This window comes from Pseudonaja textilis, chromosome 1 (genome assembly GCF_049901715.1).
Source record: "Pseudonaja textilis isolate UNSWEBS1 chromosome 1, rPseTex1.2, whole genome shotgun sequence".
Taxonomy (NCBI): domain Eukaryota; kingdom Metazoa; phylum Chordata; class Lepidosauria; order Squamata; family Elapidae; genus Pseudonaja; species Pseudonaja textilis.
This window is the reverse complement of record NC_141990.1, coordinates 150,246,493-150,265,982: the sequence shown is the minus strand read 5'-3', so window position 1 is coordinate 150,265,982 and position 19,490 is coordinate 150,246,493. Positions and strand designations below refer to the sequence as shown.

At 35.5% G+C, this 19,490-nt stretch overlaps 1 protein-coding gene across 4 annotated transcripts in view; it reads left to right on the top strand.

Annotated features, from left to right (window-relative positions):
* The window catches only part of KIF16B (kinesin family member 16B), a 146,126-nt gene that overhangs the window by 11,607 nt on the left and 115,029 nt on the right, over window positions 1-19,490 (top strand). For all 4 annotated transcript variants that reach the window (XM_026712865.2, XM_026712864.2, XM_026712861.2 and 1 more), the window contains exons 5-12: window positions 817-914; window positions 1,391-1,500; window positions 2,455-2,597; window positions 3,536-3,704; window positions 3,797-3,928; window positions 4,400-4,575; window positions 6,453-6,518; window positions 10,611-10,670. In XM_026712865.2, coding sequence (XP_026568650.2) covers window positions 817-914; window positions 1,391-1,500; window positions 2,455-2,597; window positions 3,536-3,704; window positions 3,797-3,928; window positions 4,400-4,575; window positions 6,453-6,518; window positions 10,611-10,670 — 954 coding nt within the window. The remainder of the gene's footprint in view (window positions 1-816; window positions 915-1,390; window positions 1,501-2,454; window positions 2,598-3,535; window positions 3,705-3,796; window positions 3,929-4,399; window positions 4,576-6,452; window positions 6,519-10,610; window positions 10,671-19,490) is intronic.

The following is a 19,490-nucleotide window of genomic DNA, read 5'->3' as shown; positions in this document are numbered from 1 at the left end:
TTGGTGGTGATCTTTATCTTATGTGCCATCCTTCCTCCCAAGATATGGTTGGTCCTGATCCTGATGGCATTTAGAAAGGCTGTCAAAACCTTTGAGTTAGGTATCTTGGAGCCCCAATTAGATCAGAATGTTATTTCTATTTGGATCATCATTTTATTATTGTGTATTGGTTTACATAATGTGGCTTTTATATTCTTTTTGTTAGGCTCTGTAGAATTTTATATATGCTTCCCAGAGTTATTTTGATTGAGCAGGGTAGCCATACAAATATTTTAAACAAGTTAACTTGTTTATTTACATTTTCTAAGTATAACTAGACATGTGAAGAGTTATTTAATGATACTGGCTTCCCCAAATTGTCTATATGGGAAATAATGAATGATCAGGCTGAGTCCAAGGGAGGTGTCAGATGTGTCATCAGTCCCTTTGGGTCCACAAGATATCTAAGTTCTGCCTACCTTGAATTATGTTGACTGTTACCTACCACCAATTTGTTTTGATCATTATTAGTTCAGTTTTTTGTAGAGAGCTTAAGCTTGAAATAAACATATATATTCATTTGAGCTACCTGGACTCCTGATTTTCTGGACTTGACAAGAAAGTTGGGAAAGTGACACTTGCTCATTCTTTTGCTCAACCTCCTCTAACAAAAAAACTAAATTCTGCCCACTAGCCAAAATACAATTTAGAGAGATACAAATAATTGTAAATTGAAAGGACTTGTTGAAACGCAAGTGTTCCCCATTTTTGAATGGAATATTTTTTGTATCAGTGACTTTTTTGTCTTACAGTATATCCATGTATTATTTTTTGTAGGGAGATACTGGTTTAATACCTCGGATCTGTGAAGGATTATTCAAACGAATAAATGAGAAAACAAGATGGAATGAAGCTTCCTTTCGAACAGAGGTCAGGTATGCTTGTGTAGTGATATCATGGCTATATATGGACAGAACAGTTTGCTTGACTTTGTCATTATCATCATCAACCTATCATCTCTCTCTCCTTGTTTGCTGTATTTTTCTTCATTACAAGATTAGTTCAAGACAACATATTTATTCAGGGGGAGGGAAGAATTTTCAACAGTCAGCATAAGCTGCAAGAATAAATGAAACAAAGCTTTCTGAATTTATTTATGTTTTTAACTGAGTTACCACTCTACACCTTTATTTAAAAATGAAACAAGCATCCACTGCTTAAATTCTATTCTGTTTAGAGTCCATAAATAGTCTGATTGTTTTGCTCCATCTACTGTAGACCTGTTTACTCTTCTTAAATACTGCCCGTGAGAACCGATCAACATGTTAGCCAATTCTTTATTTTCCCTAATGTATAAAAATGCTATGATCTTTATTTCTAACCTCTTTGAAACATTTATTTCTTATTTCAGTTACCTGGAAATTTACAATGAGCGTGTCAGGGATTTACTGAGGCGCAAGTCTTCAAAAACAAATAATTTAAGAATTCGTGAACATCCAAAGGAGGGACCTTATGTTGAAGGTGGGTTTTAAACAATAAATACAGTTCCATTTATTGGATACATGCATGTATGGATGGATGCAAAAATCTGCCTTGGTTATAAATCTTTATCATCCATAGTAAATGTATGTAGCTTCACCCTAATCACTTGGAGAATTTCAGCTGGGTTTTTTTTTTTTTTTTGTGGAGTTGATGTTCTATTAACTGATTGGAAATGACTGATGAGTCTGCCGTATAAATTAGGCAGTTGTGATAGAAGAGCACTTATTAGAATATAATTGGCGTAATATATTCTTTTCCGGTTTATGTCATAGTGCCTTAAGAATAAAAAATGTTTAGAAAATTTGCAGATTTCTTTTCAGGTTGATAATCCCAGTATTTCAGGTTGTGAATCCCTATCTTCACAGCAGTCTTTCTTCTGTCTCTACCTCTACATGCACACATACACATATATATACAACACACACACAGTATACATACGTGTATGTATGTATGTATGTATGTATATATATATATATATATATATATTCATCCATGTAGTTATTACATTGTTTTCTCTACTTGCAGTAGCACTGAATTAGAAGTACTAATAGGAAGAGAATACTGAACTTAAGATAACCTACATAAAGGGATTGGCTTTCTTCAAGCAAAAAGAAAAGAGAAAAGATGAAGATGAAGCAAGAAGGGAAAGAGCTACATTGTGTGTGTGTGTGTGTGCTGGGGGCGAACAGTAGAGTACCAGAGATATAGAAAGTCTAAATTTTTGCTGATGTTTAAGAACCATTAGGAAGTTTGTTACCAGTTCCACTTGGTACTGAAGGAAAGAAAAAGAGGAAACTCTGTATTTGTTTGCAATAATTATAATAATATTAACAACAGCTTTTAAAATGTTGTATTATTAATTTGAGATCTGTTTGTGTCTTATGTTTGATTAATACCGAAATGTCTTACTTATATTTTTGATTTTTTTTTCAGATCTGTCAAAACACTTAGTACAAAATTACAGCGATGTAGAGGAACTTATGGAAGGAGGGAATATAAATCGAACCACTGCTGCAACTGGAATGAATGATGTTAGCAGCAGATCCCATGCCATTTTCACAATAAATTTCACTCAGGTAAAAAAAAAATGTTGGTGAAATTTTTTACATTGTATTATTGAGTTGCAACTCGTTCAATTGTCATTTAATTTGAGACAAAGGAAATAAAATATTTGCCTTTCTAATAAATTAAATGGCAATCACACTTCCCTGATATGTGTAAACTGTATTGTATGTATACAATTTGTGACTGGATATGAGAATTTCTTTTAGTTTTTACTTTTAACACCATACTTGATAGGAATGTGGAAGAATGATAGCATTTCTTTCATGCCTTTTCCCTAACTCTAAACATGTCTGCTTGTCTGCTTAATCCTACTGTTAATTACACAGTTAATTACACAGTATTTTTTTTAAAAAAATAGTGGACTAATATTTGAAATGGGGAATGAGAGTCAGTATGGTGCAGTGGTTAAGAGGCCATATTAAGAATAGAGAGATCCATGTTCTAGTCCTCCCTTAAGCCTGGAAGCTAACTGGGTGATCACAGTGCAGTCTGTCCTTCTCGATTCTAATAAGCATTAGCCTTTACAAGTCAGATAAAAATTAACATTCTCCATTGCATCTTGCATTGAAATTTCCTTTGTAAGAACTAGGTGAGCCAAGTGTAAAACACACGGGCCCTAGAGCCATGCAGGACAAATGCTAGGAAAGACAATTGGAATCGGGGAATACTGTTAATGTTGTATTAATACTCCTCATCTTGATGAAATGTTGGAATGTCTAATCAAAGTCTAAGTATCTATTCTGATTATATCAACAAGAGGAAATGGTGTCTATCTTTATGAACGGGAATTCACTGTGGAAACAAAAACTCTTATTTTAAGAGCTGTCAATGAAAATATTTGGATACGTTCAAAATGTTAATTCCCAGGCATTTTACACATGCCTTTTTGAAGCAAGTATTTTAATATTCGGAGTATTGATTGTATTTTGTTCTTGTTATATTTCCGTAGGCTAAGTTTGACACTGAAATGCCATGCGAGACTGTCAGCAAGATACATTTGGTAGACTTAGCTGGAAGTGAGAGAGCAGATGCCACTGGTGCCACAGGTGTCAGATTAAAAGAAGGAGGAAATATAAATAAATCCCTAGTTACTCTGGGAAATGTAATTTCTGCCTTAGGTATATCCCTTGCTTTATGTTTAATTCATTGCAAAACTGAATTAACTCATTATCTATCCCTCTATAAAAATGGCTTGTTTCTTTTTTCATAGCTGATATATCACAGGATGTCTCAAACCCTCTTATAAAGAAAAAACAAGTATTTGTGCCTTACAGGGATTCTGTGTTGACATGGCTTTTGAAAGATAGCCTAGGAGGAAATTCTAAAACAATAATGATTGCAAGTAAGTGTTTTCATTTATTTGAATGTTCTTCTATTTTAGAAAAGTTTTCTGTAGATTGCGTTGACTAGCATGGCATACAGTATGATCATTAAACAGTTGTACTGAAAATACAATATTGTTATATTATTTTTAATAACATAACCTTTATGTCTAAGCTTTAATGTGGGCCTACGTAGAAGTAGAGAATAATGAAAAGTCCGTTTATTTCATCGTATTCTTCATAATAATTTTCAAGGTCCTACAAAATTGTAAAGAAATCACATCTTTTCGTAGACATCTGAAGTCAGTCCCAAGCTAGTGAAATATAATAAACTTCCCATTAGAGCCATGTGTCAAAATAACAACTAATAATTTTTCATAAATGCCATTCTGAAGAAACCATTTGCTTTTTCTCTACTTATAAGGAGCTTTTAAGACTTTTAAGTGAAATTTGGTATTGATATCACGTAATTTTGAAATCTTTTTTCTCAGCTATATCACCTGCTGATGTCAATTATGGAGAAACATTGAGCACCCTTCGCTATGCAAACCGAGCTAAAAACATAATCAACAAACCTACCATTAATGAAGATCCAAACGTTAAGCTAATTCGTGAACTGCGAGCTGAAATTGCCAGACTGAAAACTCTGCTTGCTCAGGGGAACCAGGTTAGGGATAGCAGTGATTTCACAATCTCTAATAGCATTTTCTGTTTTAAATTATACTAACGTGTATACATCAATTCTAGACTAAATGCTTCTTGACAAAATTTGCCTGTAGATAAGAGACAATTTAGGGCAATGTTGAATGTTAGGTTAATCCACAAAATACATCTATTACTGTATATGTTAATTAGTCATCAAACAGTTTAGAAATAGATAACTCACATTTTTTAAATCTAAACATTGAGGCTTATGTTTTGTGGTCTGTGCTTTGCATAGAGGAAAGGAATAGATTTGGGTCCTCTGCCTTTGACATTTGAGGTAAGCAATTTTAGCCATGAGCTCTTGATCTTTCATGCAAGGAAAAGTCATTCTCTGCTATAAAAAAAAGCTTGACCAAGTCTTTCTTTAAGATAAAAAAAAATTACATGAAAGTGGCACTTGTTCCAAATCTTGATTTGATAATTCCTTATTGAAACATCACTATTCTCTGTTCTGTAATTCTTTACATCTGTATTTCAGTAATTCTTTACAACTTAGTCTCTGATACCTCAATAGCTTTGCCAGATGATACTATAGATCTGGGCTTGAAAAACATAGTGTATTTTCTTATAAAGTAGTAATTGATGTTGTGATTAGTAGAGAAATTGAAAGAACTAAACTTTATGTTAGAGTTTCTATGCATATTCAGCAGGGAGTAAAGAGAGATACAATATGGGCCACGTCCATTTTCTCAATAGCAAGTTGTCGCTACTTGCATTTTTAACATCATAGCAGAATATTAGTAAAGCAAAATTTAATCATTTTTGGAAATCTAGTTACTGAAATCCTTTAGAAAGTGTGACTAGATGAACTTTATTCCTTTTCAGTCATTTCAATCCAAGTTGTAGTATTATAGGTACAAACTTCAGAAGCTGATTTTGGTGGCAAGTAGAAGATTGCATTGGAAGGGGGCATCAAACCCCTTTGTTTTTACAGGCTTGACACCATTCTAAAAAGGAAGGAACTTAAGTATGTTACACTTGTTATTCCAAGATAATAAAATATTGTAGTAGATATCATCACTAAAAATTTGGAAGTTTTTCTTGTATCATTTAAATTTTAGCCTGCCATTTATATAATTTTGATTTATCACTTTTTCACTTAAAGAGAGTCCTCAAGATGGTATATAACATGAAATACCTTTAAGACAAATAATTGTAATCAAATTATTTTGTCTTGCTGATGTAAGTCTGTTCAATTTGCTGCCTAGTTGCTAACTGTTGATGGACAACTTCAGAACTATTGCTTTTAAAAAAAAAATCAGTTCACAATTTTTTCCTCAGAAGTACTGAAGGGTTTTCAAATAGATTATGCTTTCAAAATAAGGATTGCGTTCCATACAGAAGGACACATCCACCTTAGATAATCCCATCAGTTCAGTTAATTTATTCTTTAATTTCCTTGCTATTGTATTTCATTTTAGAAATAAAAATTAGCAAGTACATATGCAGTTCCACAACTATGCAGATTTGTGTAGATCCCCAACCCGCAAACTGCAGCCCACTATCAAGCCTTGAGCCATTTGCAACTGGGCCACAGAAGTGATGGGTGAGCATGTGTGTGTGCATGCATCCCCATTTGTGTGAGCAGCTGGTGAGCGCATATGCATGCACTTTTCCGCCACTGCAGTGGAACTTGCCCACCCCCCAGCCAGTCTGCAAAGCCAGAAAAGTTGGGGAACTCTGCTGTAGATGCTTTGAGTGCATCTCAAAAAGTAGCCTATAACAAAAAGCATGCAGGTCATATACATCTCCTTCTCTCCCATTTAAAGATTAATTGTACAGTTATTTTCAGGACAATAACATTGTTATTCTAATAGTTTGTGTTATCTGTTTAACTAGATTGCACTTCTGGATTCTCCAACAGCTTTAAGTATGGAAGAAAAATTGCAACAGAATGAAGCACGAGTAAGTTTTACTTTGTCAGTGCCTCAAACACCAACACTTGCAGACTAGTCCCTATGTCTATATAAATTGATTATGTGCCAGCAAGTCATTGTGAACTCTCAATGTAAATAGACCTTCTCAAGGATAATCTGTCACCAACTTGGACCCCAAGCATCCTAAGTGCACCTATTCCTGATGTAATGAAGTCCATCCAACTTGATTAGACCTGGATATTTTATGGCATGTGGCCCTCATCCAGCCCTTTGTCTGTCCCTATCTGGCCCATGGCTGTGTCAAGGGTGGTGGTGGCAGGCAGGATGGTGGCAGGTGGCAGATGTGGCCCTCTATAACTGTCCCAGTTTCTCATGTGGTCCCTTGCAAAAATTAATTGCCCATTCCTGAACTTGATGATGGTTTATGCTTTTGTGTTTTCCTTTCACCTCTCCCAGCATTATAGATTTCTCAAGGGAGCCGGATCTTTGTATACTGTAACCAAAATATAATTTGAGTCTGGTTGTCCTTCAAATGAGAACTCTAGATTGATTTATTCTGTGTTCAGTTTGCTTTATTGGTTATCCATGGCATTCTCAAGATCTTTCCCAACACCATAATTCAAAAGTATAAATTGTATTTTTCTATCCTGCTTCTTCAAAGTCCAATTTTTGCTTCCATATACAGTGTCACCTATGTGCAGGTAATCCTCGATTTACAACTGTTCATTACAATGACACTGAAAAAAGTGACTTATGACTATCACACAACCGTTGTAGCATCTCCATGTCACATGATTTACATTCGGATTCTTCACAACCTACATTTATGACAGTTGCAGTGTCCCAGAGTCATATGATCCCCTTTTGCAGCCTTCTGCCAAGCCAAGTCAATTGGGAAACCACATTCACTTAACAAAAATGTGTCAAGAATAGTCGAAAATGGGGCAAAATTCACTTAACAAATTTCTCACTTAACAACATAAATTTTGAGTTCCATCGTGCTTGTATGTTGAGGGCTACCTGTATATACAGACTCTTCATTTAACAACCACAGTTGAGACTGGCAACACAATCTCTAGGTGGAATTCTAACTGAGCTTATAATTTTACTTCAGCTTTTATTGTTTCCTTGCCCTTTGGGAAGGAATCCCAATGCTGGGATAATTAGGAAGAAGGGAATTAATGCTTGTATATGTATTCATAGAAGAGGGACAGATTGCAAGAGACTAAATAGGCACACAGTGGGGAATGGATATTGAGAGGACAGGTCAGGTACAGAAGAGATTGCCTGTCAAACTATATCTTTAGCAGGGATGGGATTCAAATTTTTAACAACCGGTTCTGTGGGCGTGGCTTTGGTGGTGGGCGTGGCTTGGTGGTCATGTGACTGGGTGGATGTGGCTTGATGGTCATGTTATTGGCTGGGTGTGGCCAACTCAATATCACTCACATCGAGGCATGCATCTCCTCGCCTGGTTTCTCATTACTGTGGGGATGCTGCCACAGTCATAAGTGTGAAAAATGGTCATAAGTCACTTTTTTCAGGGCCATTGTAACTTTGAATGGTCACTCCACACAAGCAAAGTACCAGCAAAGGAGGGGGGAAAAACTCCAGAAACGTTCCAGAGATAGGAAGTCTAGTCCTGCCAAGAACGTAATAAGGGTTAATGGAAAGGCAGTTTCTGTAAGCAACACCAGAATGTTTCCTTCCTGCCTTCCTTGCAGTAATTTCTTCTAACAACCGATTCTCTGAACTGCTTAGAATGTTAACAACCGGTTCTAGCGAATAGGTGCGAACTGGTAGAATCCCACTCCTGATCTTTAGGTAATCTCTTCTATCTGACCCTGTTTTTCCTCCTCTGTTCAGCGAAGAGATTGGAGAGGAAGTGATTACAAGAGAGGAAGCAGGCACACAATGGGGAATACATTGTTTTCCTAGAATGTCCTTTGCTCCTAGCATGCTAGGCCAGTGATGGCGAAACTTTATGTTGTGGTGTGCCAAAAGCGCACGTGTGCCGGCACCCACAATGCAGCGCAGGCACCCCTGCACATGCATATGCAACACCCACTCCCTTTCCTGCACTGGAGGCTTGAGGAAAACCTCTGCAGCCTTGGGAGGCTGAAAACAGGCCCGTTTTGGCACTTCCGATATTTCCGGAAGGCCTGTTTTTCAGCCTCCCGAGGCTGCAGAGGCTTCCTTCGAGCCTCCGGGAGGGTGAAAGCGGCCTCAAATGGGCCGAAAATCAGCTGGGAGGCACGTGCATGTGCAGTGCAAGTAAGTTTAGCTGGGGCTCACGTGCCCTCACAGATGGCTCTGCGTGCCACCTATGGCACACGTGCCATAGGTTCTCCATCACACCACTTTTGATGGGTACTTCTCATTGTGTGTCTGTTTCTAATCCCCTTCTCTCCAATCTCTTCACTTGGCATATTGGGGGTGGGGGGGAAATCAGACATTGGACAATTTGTGCTAACTGACTGTAATTGTGAATATGTGACTGAGAAACTGTAAAGCTCAAAAATCAACATCATATTCACAAGGTTATTTTTTCAGCATCATCATAACTTTGAATGACCACTACATGAGGCTGTCAGTAAATGCGGCCTACCTATATTCTCAGGATAAATCCCATTAAAATTTAACCCCTAAGATTATAAACTTTCCCATTCCACTTTTACAAGCATTTGTTTTTATTTTACTCATTATTAGTTTTTATGTTGCCATTCAACCCAGTGAAAACACAAAACAATGTATTCATAATTCGAAAGCCAAAAATACAAACGGAAAAACAATGCAGTTAAGCATAATATTTGAATTCATAAAAAACAAAGCTTCTCAACTTTTCATTTCAATCAAATATTAATATGTCATTTGAGTGATATTGATTCAGTGTTTATCCATTTCATCATAACTTCAACTCAGTTTTCTCCAATCTTGTGTCCTCCAGATATGCTGAATGTGTGTGTGTGTGTGTGTGTGTGTGTGTGTGTATACGTACACTTCAATTGAGCCTCTCAGATTTCCAGGAAGCATAGTCCATGGAATTTAGTTGAATTGAGCTTAGTCGAAATATCGAGAATATTATCAGCCAATAACTGTTTTAGCTGAAAATTGTTGATCTGGTACTTCCAAGACCCCACAAATATTTTAGCTAAGTTTCTCCTCAGTGAATGTCCAGACAGGGAACAAATAACAGCAACATCTCTTTTGTATTATTATCATGACATCATATTCATATACAAAAGGTTTCTAACTTAGCCCCAACACTGTGATGTTGCTTTAATCAGAATTGATATTTTCATGGCAGTAATATAGAAGTAGTTTGCCATTCCCTTTCCCAAGATACTTTTTCAATTTCCCAATGTAACCTTCAACTCTGAGATTTTCTGGTAGCTTTCCTTACCACTATCTACCATTAGGGTTGTGCAAAACCTTTGAGAGAAGGTATCTGCAAGAACACAAAAAAGGACCTGTTTTCAAACTGATAATAGCCTTCTCATTTTCCAGGCTTGTTCAGCTGCTTTGGCACCCGCTCCTGGCAATCTCTGAATACTTATATATGCACATCTTCAATCCACTTAGTTTCTGAGTCCTGGCAAGATGATCCAGGTGTAGACCCCTATAGAGTTTCTTAACCCATTAACTTCAGGCATTTAGCTTTATGTGCTTTTATAAGTAAGAAAAAGATATTTATATTAATTAGTAATTTATGTGTACTAATTGGTATAAATGAATTCACTATAAATATAAATAAACGCTATGAAATAAGCTTTCGTCATTTATTCAAAATAACACCAGCAAGCATAATTACTGAATACCAGCAAACATAATTATTAAATAATTCTGTATTTACATTGTAAACTCCAATGTAATGTAGTAAGAATAATTTTGCAGCAAAACTTTTAGTGTCTATGTTGAAATAAAAATGGACTCTTGTTTTAATTGAGTAATTTTAATGTTATTGTCTAAAAATATTAGGACTGAATAAGATCCATGAGATTACTCATGCTACAGTAATGTTGAGTGGATAATTGAAACATTTTGGAAAACAGTCAGAAAATAATTGGTAATCAGTTCAAATATGGATTTAATCTATGTATTGTTTTGGCTTATTTCGTAGGTGCAAGAACTTACCAAAGAGTGGACTAATAAGTGGAATGAAACCCAAAATATTTTAAAAGTAAGCAGTAAAATATTTCATTTTCTTCAAAGTTTCAATTTAGGAATGGGTTCTTAAAGTGTGTGTGTGCTTGTTTATGAACTTCACTTATGATCTGTAGAATGCAACCTTCTTTAAAGTGTTGTATAATATAATTTTATCTAAATTTGTTCAGAGATAAAAGTTCAAGGGTGTTGTTATAAATTCTTTTTCTTGGAAAATTTACCCTAGAAGCTTGGGAGAGAACTTGCATAATCTTTTAATGTAAGATAAAGTAAATGAAAACTAAGATGTTTTCAGAATAGTAAATAAGATATTATAAAAATGAATATATGCATGTAATTAATATTTATGACATTTCTTCCATTAAGCTGAACAGATATAAAAAAAAAAGATCAAAACTTTATGAAGCAGGTTCAGGAAATCAGAAATCTAAAATGGGTACTTGTGCAATTGGTACATTTTACTTGTGTGTATTTGTGACCTATAATACTTTCCAAAAAGGCAAAAACATGAGTGAGAAAAACTTTTCTTTATGGCTTTTCTCAGCTCTGGAATAATATGTAATAACGATATTGCCTAGTCATTTTTATCTAAAGTCCAAGCAGGAAATGTTGTGTGTATATATCTCTTTGTTAAAAGGTGATCAGGTATTAAAGAATTTTAGTACCATGAAATGAATTAAAAATGCATCAATCCAAAGAAGCAATAGCACAATTTTTATTATGACCAACTTAAATTACAAGGGTGAGCAAGCTGTTTGTTTCACTATTATCGATTTCAGGCTTTGTGCTAAGAATGAAACAAGAAAGATGGAACAAGAGAGATGGCTGGATTTAATAAGGGCTCACCCCCTTACAGTTCGTAATAATTAAAGATATAATGATGGATGCGATGAGCTGGATTAAGTAGGCCGGGGCAGGCTTGTTGCTAAATTATCGTTGTATCACAAATTATAAAGATATATGCCTGCTTTCTCCTAGAAAGTATAAAAACAAGTTTCTCACTAGATCTAGTCACAGCAGGTAGATAGAATTATGGATTACATTAATAAAATATATTATGGTGGTAAAACCTTCCTATTAATTCTTATTAGAACATGGAATGGATTGTTTCTAGTTACTGGAGGTCTATCTGGTCACAGGAGGTCTATAGGATTGCATATATAAACTGATCAAAATAATAGTGAATTGAAATACAAAACTTGTCTAGTAATATTAGCATGCTGTTTATGCAGTCAAGGAAAGGAAGGGAAGGGAAAGGCAAATGGAAAAGGAATAAACGTTTTCTGTACGTCCCTCATTTGGTTTCAGTATAGGAAATTATTCTTATAGGTAGGTGATATGGCTCTAAAAGTACTTCATTCACATTTGTCAAATCACCATTGTTCATATCTAGAAATGTGGTCTGCTAGGCTCACCTAAAGGGTTGAACCGGGTTCCATATTTATAACAGGAGACATTTCCTCATTTCTGTTCTTTCTTGGTCTCAATTCTTCCATAATCACATGTATTGCTACCTTACTTGCCAGCACCATAATGATTTCAGACTTCAAGATACACAGTCTGGAAATGCAATGTTGAACTAAAAACTATCTGGCAGATGGCATAGCAGAATGTACTGATTTGTTTAATTTCTGTCTAAAAATTGAATTGGGAATAAAAATATCTGTATAATTCAGAAATGTACAATTTCTTCATTAGAGAGTTTTATAGCATTCCTCCTCCTCTTCTTCTTCCTCTTCTTTTAAAAAATAAGCTGGTTAACTTATTTGATTTCTCTCTCCTCATTTTGATGTGGCAGTCATTTTGATGTGGCAGCTTATGTTTCATATTTTAACTTATATTTGGTATAACACACCAATATGCTTGCTTCAGGGGAAATGGAAACATCACCTAATATATCTGTTCAGTTTCACTATTGCATGCTTTAACTGTCTTTGGTAGAAACAGATTTGGTTAAATATACTGTATCCAAAATATGAAGTAAGCTGGAAATTATGGCTTTGCAAAAACTATATTGATTTCTTAGGTATTTGCAGTAGAAAATCAGTATTTTCTTTCTATCTATTTAATTTCCACTATATTCTTATCTTGAAATGGAATGAAATATATGTAATTCTTTCTAAGATGATGTGTACATATCCTTACCTTCTTTGTTTCTAAAATACCCCAATAGATGATATAAAATAAAAGAATATCAGCTATTAGTTAGGCAATCAGTATGCTTAACAGCAAACTGTTAAGATTAACTTCTGATGTGAATGAAAGGTCAAAGTCAGTAAATCAAAGGGGAGAGCTAAAATTTTAGATCTCATAGCCCCTCCAAATGAAAGCTGAGGAATGCACAAATACTAGGTTTACTATGAGAACTGCCCCCTTCTTTCTGGCTTTCTGGAAGGTTGTTAGAACCTAGCTTTGCTGCTTGGCGTAATGCTCTGGCGGGGGAGCTTTAGAGGTGGCTGACGGGGTAAGAAGATCTCATCCCCGCCCGTCCATCTCTTAGCTTTCTTAGTTACAGTTTATTACAGTTTTTAATATTATAATCTGTGTAATGTTTTAATTATTTCTACTTGTAAGTCACCCAGAGTCATCTTCTAGGTAGATGGGCGGCATAAAAATTAATAAAATAAATAAATTTTATTTTATTAATTTTATACCACCCAAGTAAAGAAAAATGAAATGAAATAAATGACACTCAATTTGGTGTAATGGTTAAGGCATCAGGCTAGAAACTGGGAGACCTTGAGCTCTTGTTCTGCCTTAGGCACTGTTCTGACCCAGTCTTACCAAGTAATGATAAGCTGCTTACTCACAAGTAAAAACAAACCCCTTTTCAAACAGGATAGGAACAGTCTTTTATTCATGTGGATAAACAAAAATCAAATGTAATTAGTCCCAACAGACCTGACCAAGAAATCTGAATTGCTTGCTGTATTCGAAAAAAGAACGGTTTTCTGCGACAACCGGCCACTCCCAAACCCCTACTATTTTTTTCTCAGCCAGGGAGGGGCTAGCTAGCATCTGTGTCTGCTTTTCCTTGAGAGCCAGCTTATTGTTTTCCTTTGCTCTCCTCTCCTTTACTCTCTGCCCATACACGCATCTGTTCCTCCCCCTCACTCAGCTCAGGCCTGGAAGACAGCTGCCTCTCCACCTGGGCGAGGAAGGAAGGCGCTGTCTCTGTCCCTGATGCTGTTTCCTTAATCAAAGCCTTCCAAAGCTGGCCCATGTTCTCCCTCAACCTTCTTCTCGTCTGACTCTGCTGCTAGCTCTGCTGGCAGCCAACGGGCCACAACAGGCACAAGACCAGCCTGGTGACCTTGGCCAGTCACACTCCTCTAGGAAGCAGGCAAAGGCAAATCACTTCCAAAAAGTACTTGTCAAGTAGGCAATCACCAGGAGTCAAAACCTGATTCGAAGGCACAAAATTGGTCTTACAATCTAAATGTCTATGGAGATTCTCAATCATCCAGGTCATGGTTGCCCAAAGTGCTTTTTTCTAAAAGGCAATTAGATTTTCTTGGGGTTTTCCCCCCATCTTTGAAAAGATTTCATTACTCATTTAAAAAGCTTCTTCAGTTCTACAACTAAACCTTTTATTGTCTTGGGTGATAAGCAAAACATTTTCAAAGAAAAAGAACAAGAAAATCCAGTTGCCTTTTGGGAAAAAGCACCTTTCGGTTTTGCAGTCTAATATGTTTAGAGATACAGAAATTACATAAACATTACATGAGATATTTTGAGAAAAATGTAGTCTTTATTGCTACTTTGTATGCAGGAGATTAATAATGTTTTTTTAAAAACAGTAAAAAAGAATAATAAAAATTTCCATATTGAGTATTTTACATTTTGACTAGAAATTTAATTTTTATTTTTAGGGCATTTTTGTTTTCAATTTTATGCATATGAAAATCAAGTTTATGTATAATTTGGACTTTTAGCTAAACTTGAAGGGCAAAATTATATTTCTAATTTCTTAACTGGAAAGAGAGATGTTTCTTTTCAATATTTTACTTTGCAGAGCCAGATATCTTACAGTATTTATTAGTATTATTGCCATTTGAGCATCATGGTTTACTACTCATTCTGTCTTGTGAGTTTATCTAACTACTTGGATTTGTTTGGTTTAATTTGTGCATCTGTTTGTTTAGATTTGTGTAGAGAGCTGCTTAGCTTTGCAGTCTCGTAAGATGTTGACTGTTTTGACCCCATCTGCTGTGTACAGCATCTCAAATGTCACCAGGTTTGTCAATAAAAAAATATGCACATTAAAAAACAAGGCAGCCTTATTTACAGATGTCTTATTAAAGTTGTTCAGTTCACTTCCCTTACAGCCAAAGGATTTCCTATTAGGGAGGGATCTAACGTTTTGTTTTAAACTATTTAAAAGTTGAGTCCTGTGCAAGCATTCTCAAAGATAAAACCTTCTGAATTGAGAGGGTCTTATTCCGAGACAAATGATGTACTCAAAATTATAACCTAAATCTAGTTTTGAATGGATTTTCAAACTCAGGACTATGAAATCCTGAGATAAAAAGTCTTGAAGATAAAAGGCAGAAGTATAATTGTTCTCCTACAGCACATTTGACTATTATGTCTGGTGAGTAGTTTGGATTTTACACACTTACACATACACACGCATATATATATAGAGAAAAATCTGAATGAAACTTAATGCACCAGATAAGTAAAATATTGAATTGTGCAGAATGTCTTGATTGCCTCCTAGTATTTTTGGTCAGTTTCTCAACAAAAAGGATGCAGAAGTACAGGTAGTCCTCAACTTAGACCACAATTAAGCGCAATTTTTTGTTGCTAATTGAAACTTTTGTTAAGTGTATTTTGCCCCATTATATGACCTTTTGTGCCACATTTGTTAAGTGAATCACTGCAGTGGTTAAGTTAGCAACATGGCTGTGAAGTGAATCTGGCTTCCCCATTGACTTTGCTTGTCAGAAGGTCACAAAAGGTGATCATATGACCTTGCAAACATCATAAATATGAATCACTTGCCAAGTATCTGGATTTTGATCACGTGATTGTGAAGATACTGTGACGATCATAACTGAAAAATGGTAATAAGTCACATTTTTCAGTGCCGTTGTAACTTTGAACAGTCACTAAATGAACTGTTGTAAATTGAAGATTACTTGTATAATTTAATATCCATTTGTCTTGGACTACATCAGCTCCTTGACATGGCTATGCAGGTTGGAACTAGCAGAAATTGAAAACCAAAATACCAAGTAGTATATTGTCTACTCTATTCTAGAGCATTATTTATTTCAAATGGGCCTTGTTATAAAGAAAAGATTTTTTTAAATGTTGACTATCAGTAAACATTTCTAGTTACTTTTCCCAACAAACAAGAATAAAAAAATGAAACAAATGTGTTCTGGTCTTCCATTTGATCTTTTTAACCTGCCTATATTTTTCCCATTCAAAATGCATTCTGATAGGTTAAATGATAGAGGACTAAATCATCCTTAAGCAGTATCTTCTTATGATGTTTCCACTTATCCCTTCCTCGCCCGTCCCCATTTAGTCAAGAGTTCATCCTAGTGCTTAGATGATAGGAGCCTCTGAGGCTCTTCTTTCTCATCTTTTGTTTTCAGGATGCCTTATTCATCTCTGTATTAAATAAAAGATAAAGCTGTGAAGTGGTAAACAGAAAATAATTTTAAAAATGGACAAACCCATCATGGTCTTTTAGTATTTCAGAAGTGTTACATCTAATTTTACAGAAATGAAATTTACTTCTTTTTAAAAAAACAAAAATTTCTGGTTTCTTTTACTTTTGCCCATGGATATGTAGTCAAAAATGTTGGATTTCTTTCTAAGTTGTGGTATTGTATTTCTAGATGTCTTCTACAAATCAAGTGGAGGGGGAAAAATAGATAAAACATGTGTCATGACATCAGGTTGCAAATCCCAACCTTTCTGTCTTGTAGCCACATGTCATTACATGCCCCTGCTGATGCCTATGATTGTATGGTACTCTTTTCTTGTTTTGTCTCTCTCAAATTACACCTAAGTTCCTGAATTTGAACATAGCTGATTTCATATTGAGGTTTTCTTACATCATCTTTTTTCTCACTCTGTTAGCTACTTTCTTCAATTCTCTGTTAAGCCTCCACATCTAATTTCCTCTTCTTATCCTTATCCTTTTCTCTGCTGATTTAGTATATCTAGTGATTTGTGTCGCCACTTCACCACCTTCTCATCATCACCTTAGGGAGTTCTGCATGCTTGCCTGTCCTCCCACCAGCATGCTACTTCTCTTTGTTGTTCAACAATGGTAGCAATAACTATGATGGCAGCACCAAAAAAGTGGAATATCAAGCAGGATTTAAAGCTTTACAGCCTCCTTCCATTTTTTTTGACCTTTTGTCTAGTTGCTCCCCAATCAAAAGGTTTCTTCTCCCAAATACATTTTGTTCTTACAGAGGGCTTTTTTTGGTTTTCATTAGGTCAACTGTTTAATCCTAGGCTGAGTTTTCTATGCATTCTTCTTTGCCAAACTAACAAGGTTTCTTAAAGAGTAGCTGCCTCTTATGATGAATAAGCACAACTGGTTCTTTCTTTGTGCTGAAACTGAGGGCAAATTTAAGCCAGCATTCTAGCATATTGGAACATTGGCTACTATGCTCACAAGACCTGGCTGAATTTCAATTTGTTTGCTCTGCCTCGAACACAAAATGTGGTTTGTGTCATCCTCCCCTCCTCGCATTCTTAAAAATATGAATTGCAAAGATAGGATAACCCATGTTCTCTGCTTGTGATTAAGATTTTTCCTTGCCTCCTATGTCTGTACCAAATAGGTCCTGTTATAAACTGGTTGAATTGCCGTGTAAATTGTTCTCAATATATCATAAAAGCGTGTGAAAACATGTCTTTTTCTGGGTTGTAATAACAGACTATAACTTGTTGACAGGAGTCTGTTCTTCCAAATTCCAATAAATTGTTTGAGGCTCCAAATTTTTGGCAACAATTCTTGCATGGATTACTGCCATTTGCATACTTCAGCTGGGTACAGCTAACAATATTCATTTGAAATGCAGCATTTTATTCAAGCTGTATAATTTCTGTACACATCTTCTTTATTCTATGTACTTCAGTATGATATGGAATATGTAGAAATGATGGTTCATTTTTTAATAGTGCCATTTTAAAAATAGTTCATGAATATTTGCATTGCTTCATTTGTATCAGCTTTGTATCCGATGTTCTACATAATAAAAGGAATGGTTACAGAAAAAGAACTAATATAAAGAAAAAGGGATGTGAGAGTGCACTGAATATATATAATTTGTACTGTTTGTGCATCAAAACTTTACCTGTTCAGTCACATCATTTCTTACATGTATTTTCTGTTTAGTTCACTAAAATAAATCTAATATGTTGCTGTTTCTTTATGATGTATTAAATTATCTTGGTTTATAAGGCTTTCCGGATAAGAGCTTTTGCTGAGATTTTACTGTATTATGCTGAGGAAGTTTTATTGGATTCAGAATTTACATTCTTCTGATAAAGCTAGTCTCCCAGGATTCCTTCACTCAAAAGAAGCTCTTTAGGGAAGAAAACCTTTGGACTCAACATGAATGAACAATTAGATTAATTCCAGATTTGCACATGACACCAAATTATTCAGGGCTGTAAAAGCAAAAAAGGATTGCTAACAGCTGTGAAGGGACTTCTTCAGATTGAGTGAATGGATAAACAAGAACTGCTGGAATAGCTTTATGCAGTAGAATATGCATACAGAGAGAAATAACAATAATGTTGGAATTTGCAGGAGGAATTCTGGAGATTAGTGTTTATCTTTTAAAAAAAAGAAGGAAATCTTTATTAGGAAATTATATTTAGATAGAGAGCTTAAATAATCAGCTGTCTACCAAGTAAAAGGATGAAAGATTTTGTGATCTGCTAAGCCACAATACCTGTTATATTACCAGGGTAGCCATGGTATCTATTATGTTCCCTGGTGAAGGGAGGGAGCGATTGGTAATTAGTAGAAACTGGAAGTGGTGGTGGCCTGGAGGATATCAAGCTGACCAATCAGAAGCAAGCTAGGTAACACATAAATAAAAAATGAAAAAATGAAGAAGCTCAAAGGGGAATCCCAAAACTAACTTTGACTACCTTTAGTGTCTAATGAATATTGCCCAATATATGCCTGAATAAAAAAGACAGCTCCCAAGTTAAGAAAAAGATATAAAGAAATAAAACCTTCCCTCTGTAGGGATGATCTCACGTAAATAAAGGTCATGTTGGTCTGTTCTGCAGTACTATATATACTTCTGGTTGACATATCTTCAGCATATTATACAAGTAGTCCTCGACTTATCACCACAATTGAGCCCAGCATTTTTGTTTGCTAAGCAAAACATTTGTTAAGTGAATTTTGCTCCATTTTATGACCTTTCTTGCCACAATTGTTAATCGAATCACTGCAGATGTTAAACTAGTAACATAGTTGTTAAGTGAATTTGGCTTCCCCATTGATTTTGCTTGTCAGAAGGTCGCAAAAGTTGATCACATGGCCTTGGGACACTCCAACCGTCATAAATACATGCCAGTTGCCAAACCTCTGAATTTTGATCATGTGACCATGGGATGCTGCAACAGTCATAAGTGTGAAAAATATGAAAGCTTCATGACTTGAATGATAACACAAAAGATGGGACGAAACATTAACACATCCGATCTTAAGGCTTTGATATATAGACTTGATTGAATATGTAAAACTTTACAAAATAAACCTTTCCACCTGCCTGGTTGTGAATTTACCTGATTAAAAGATTTAGGGAGATAGAAGGTGATCTACCACAGATCTTTGTGA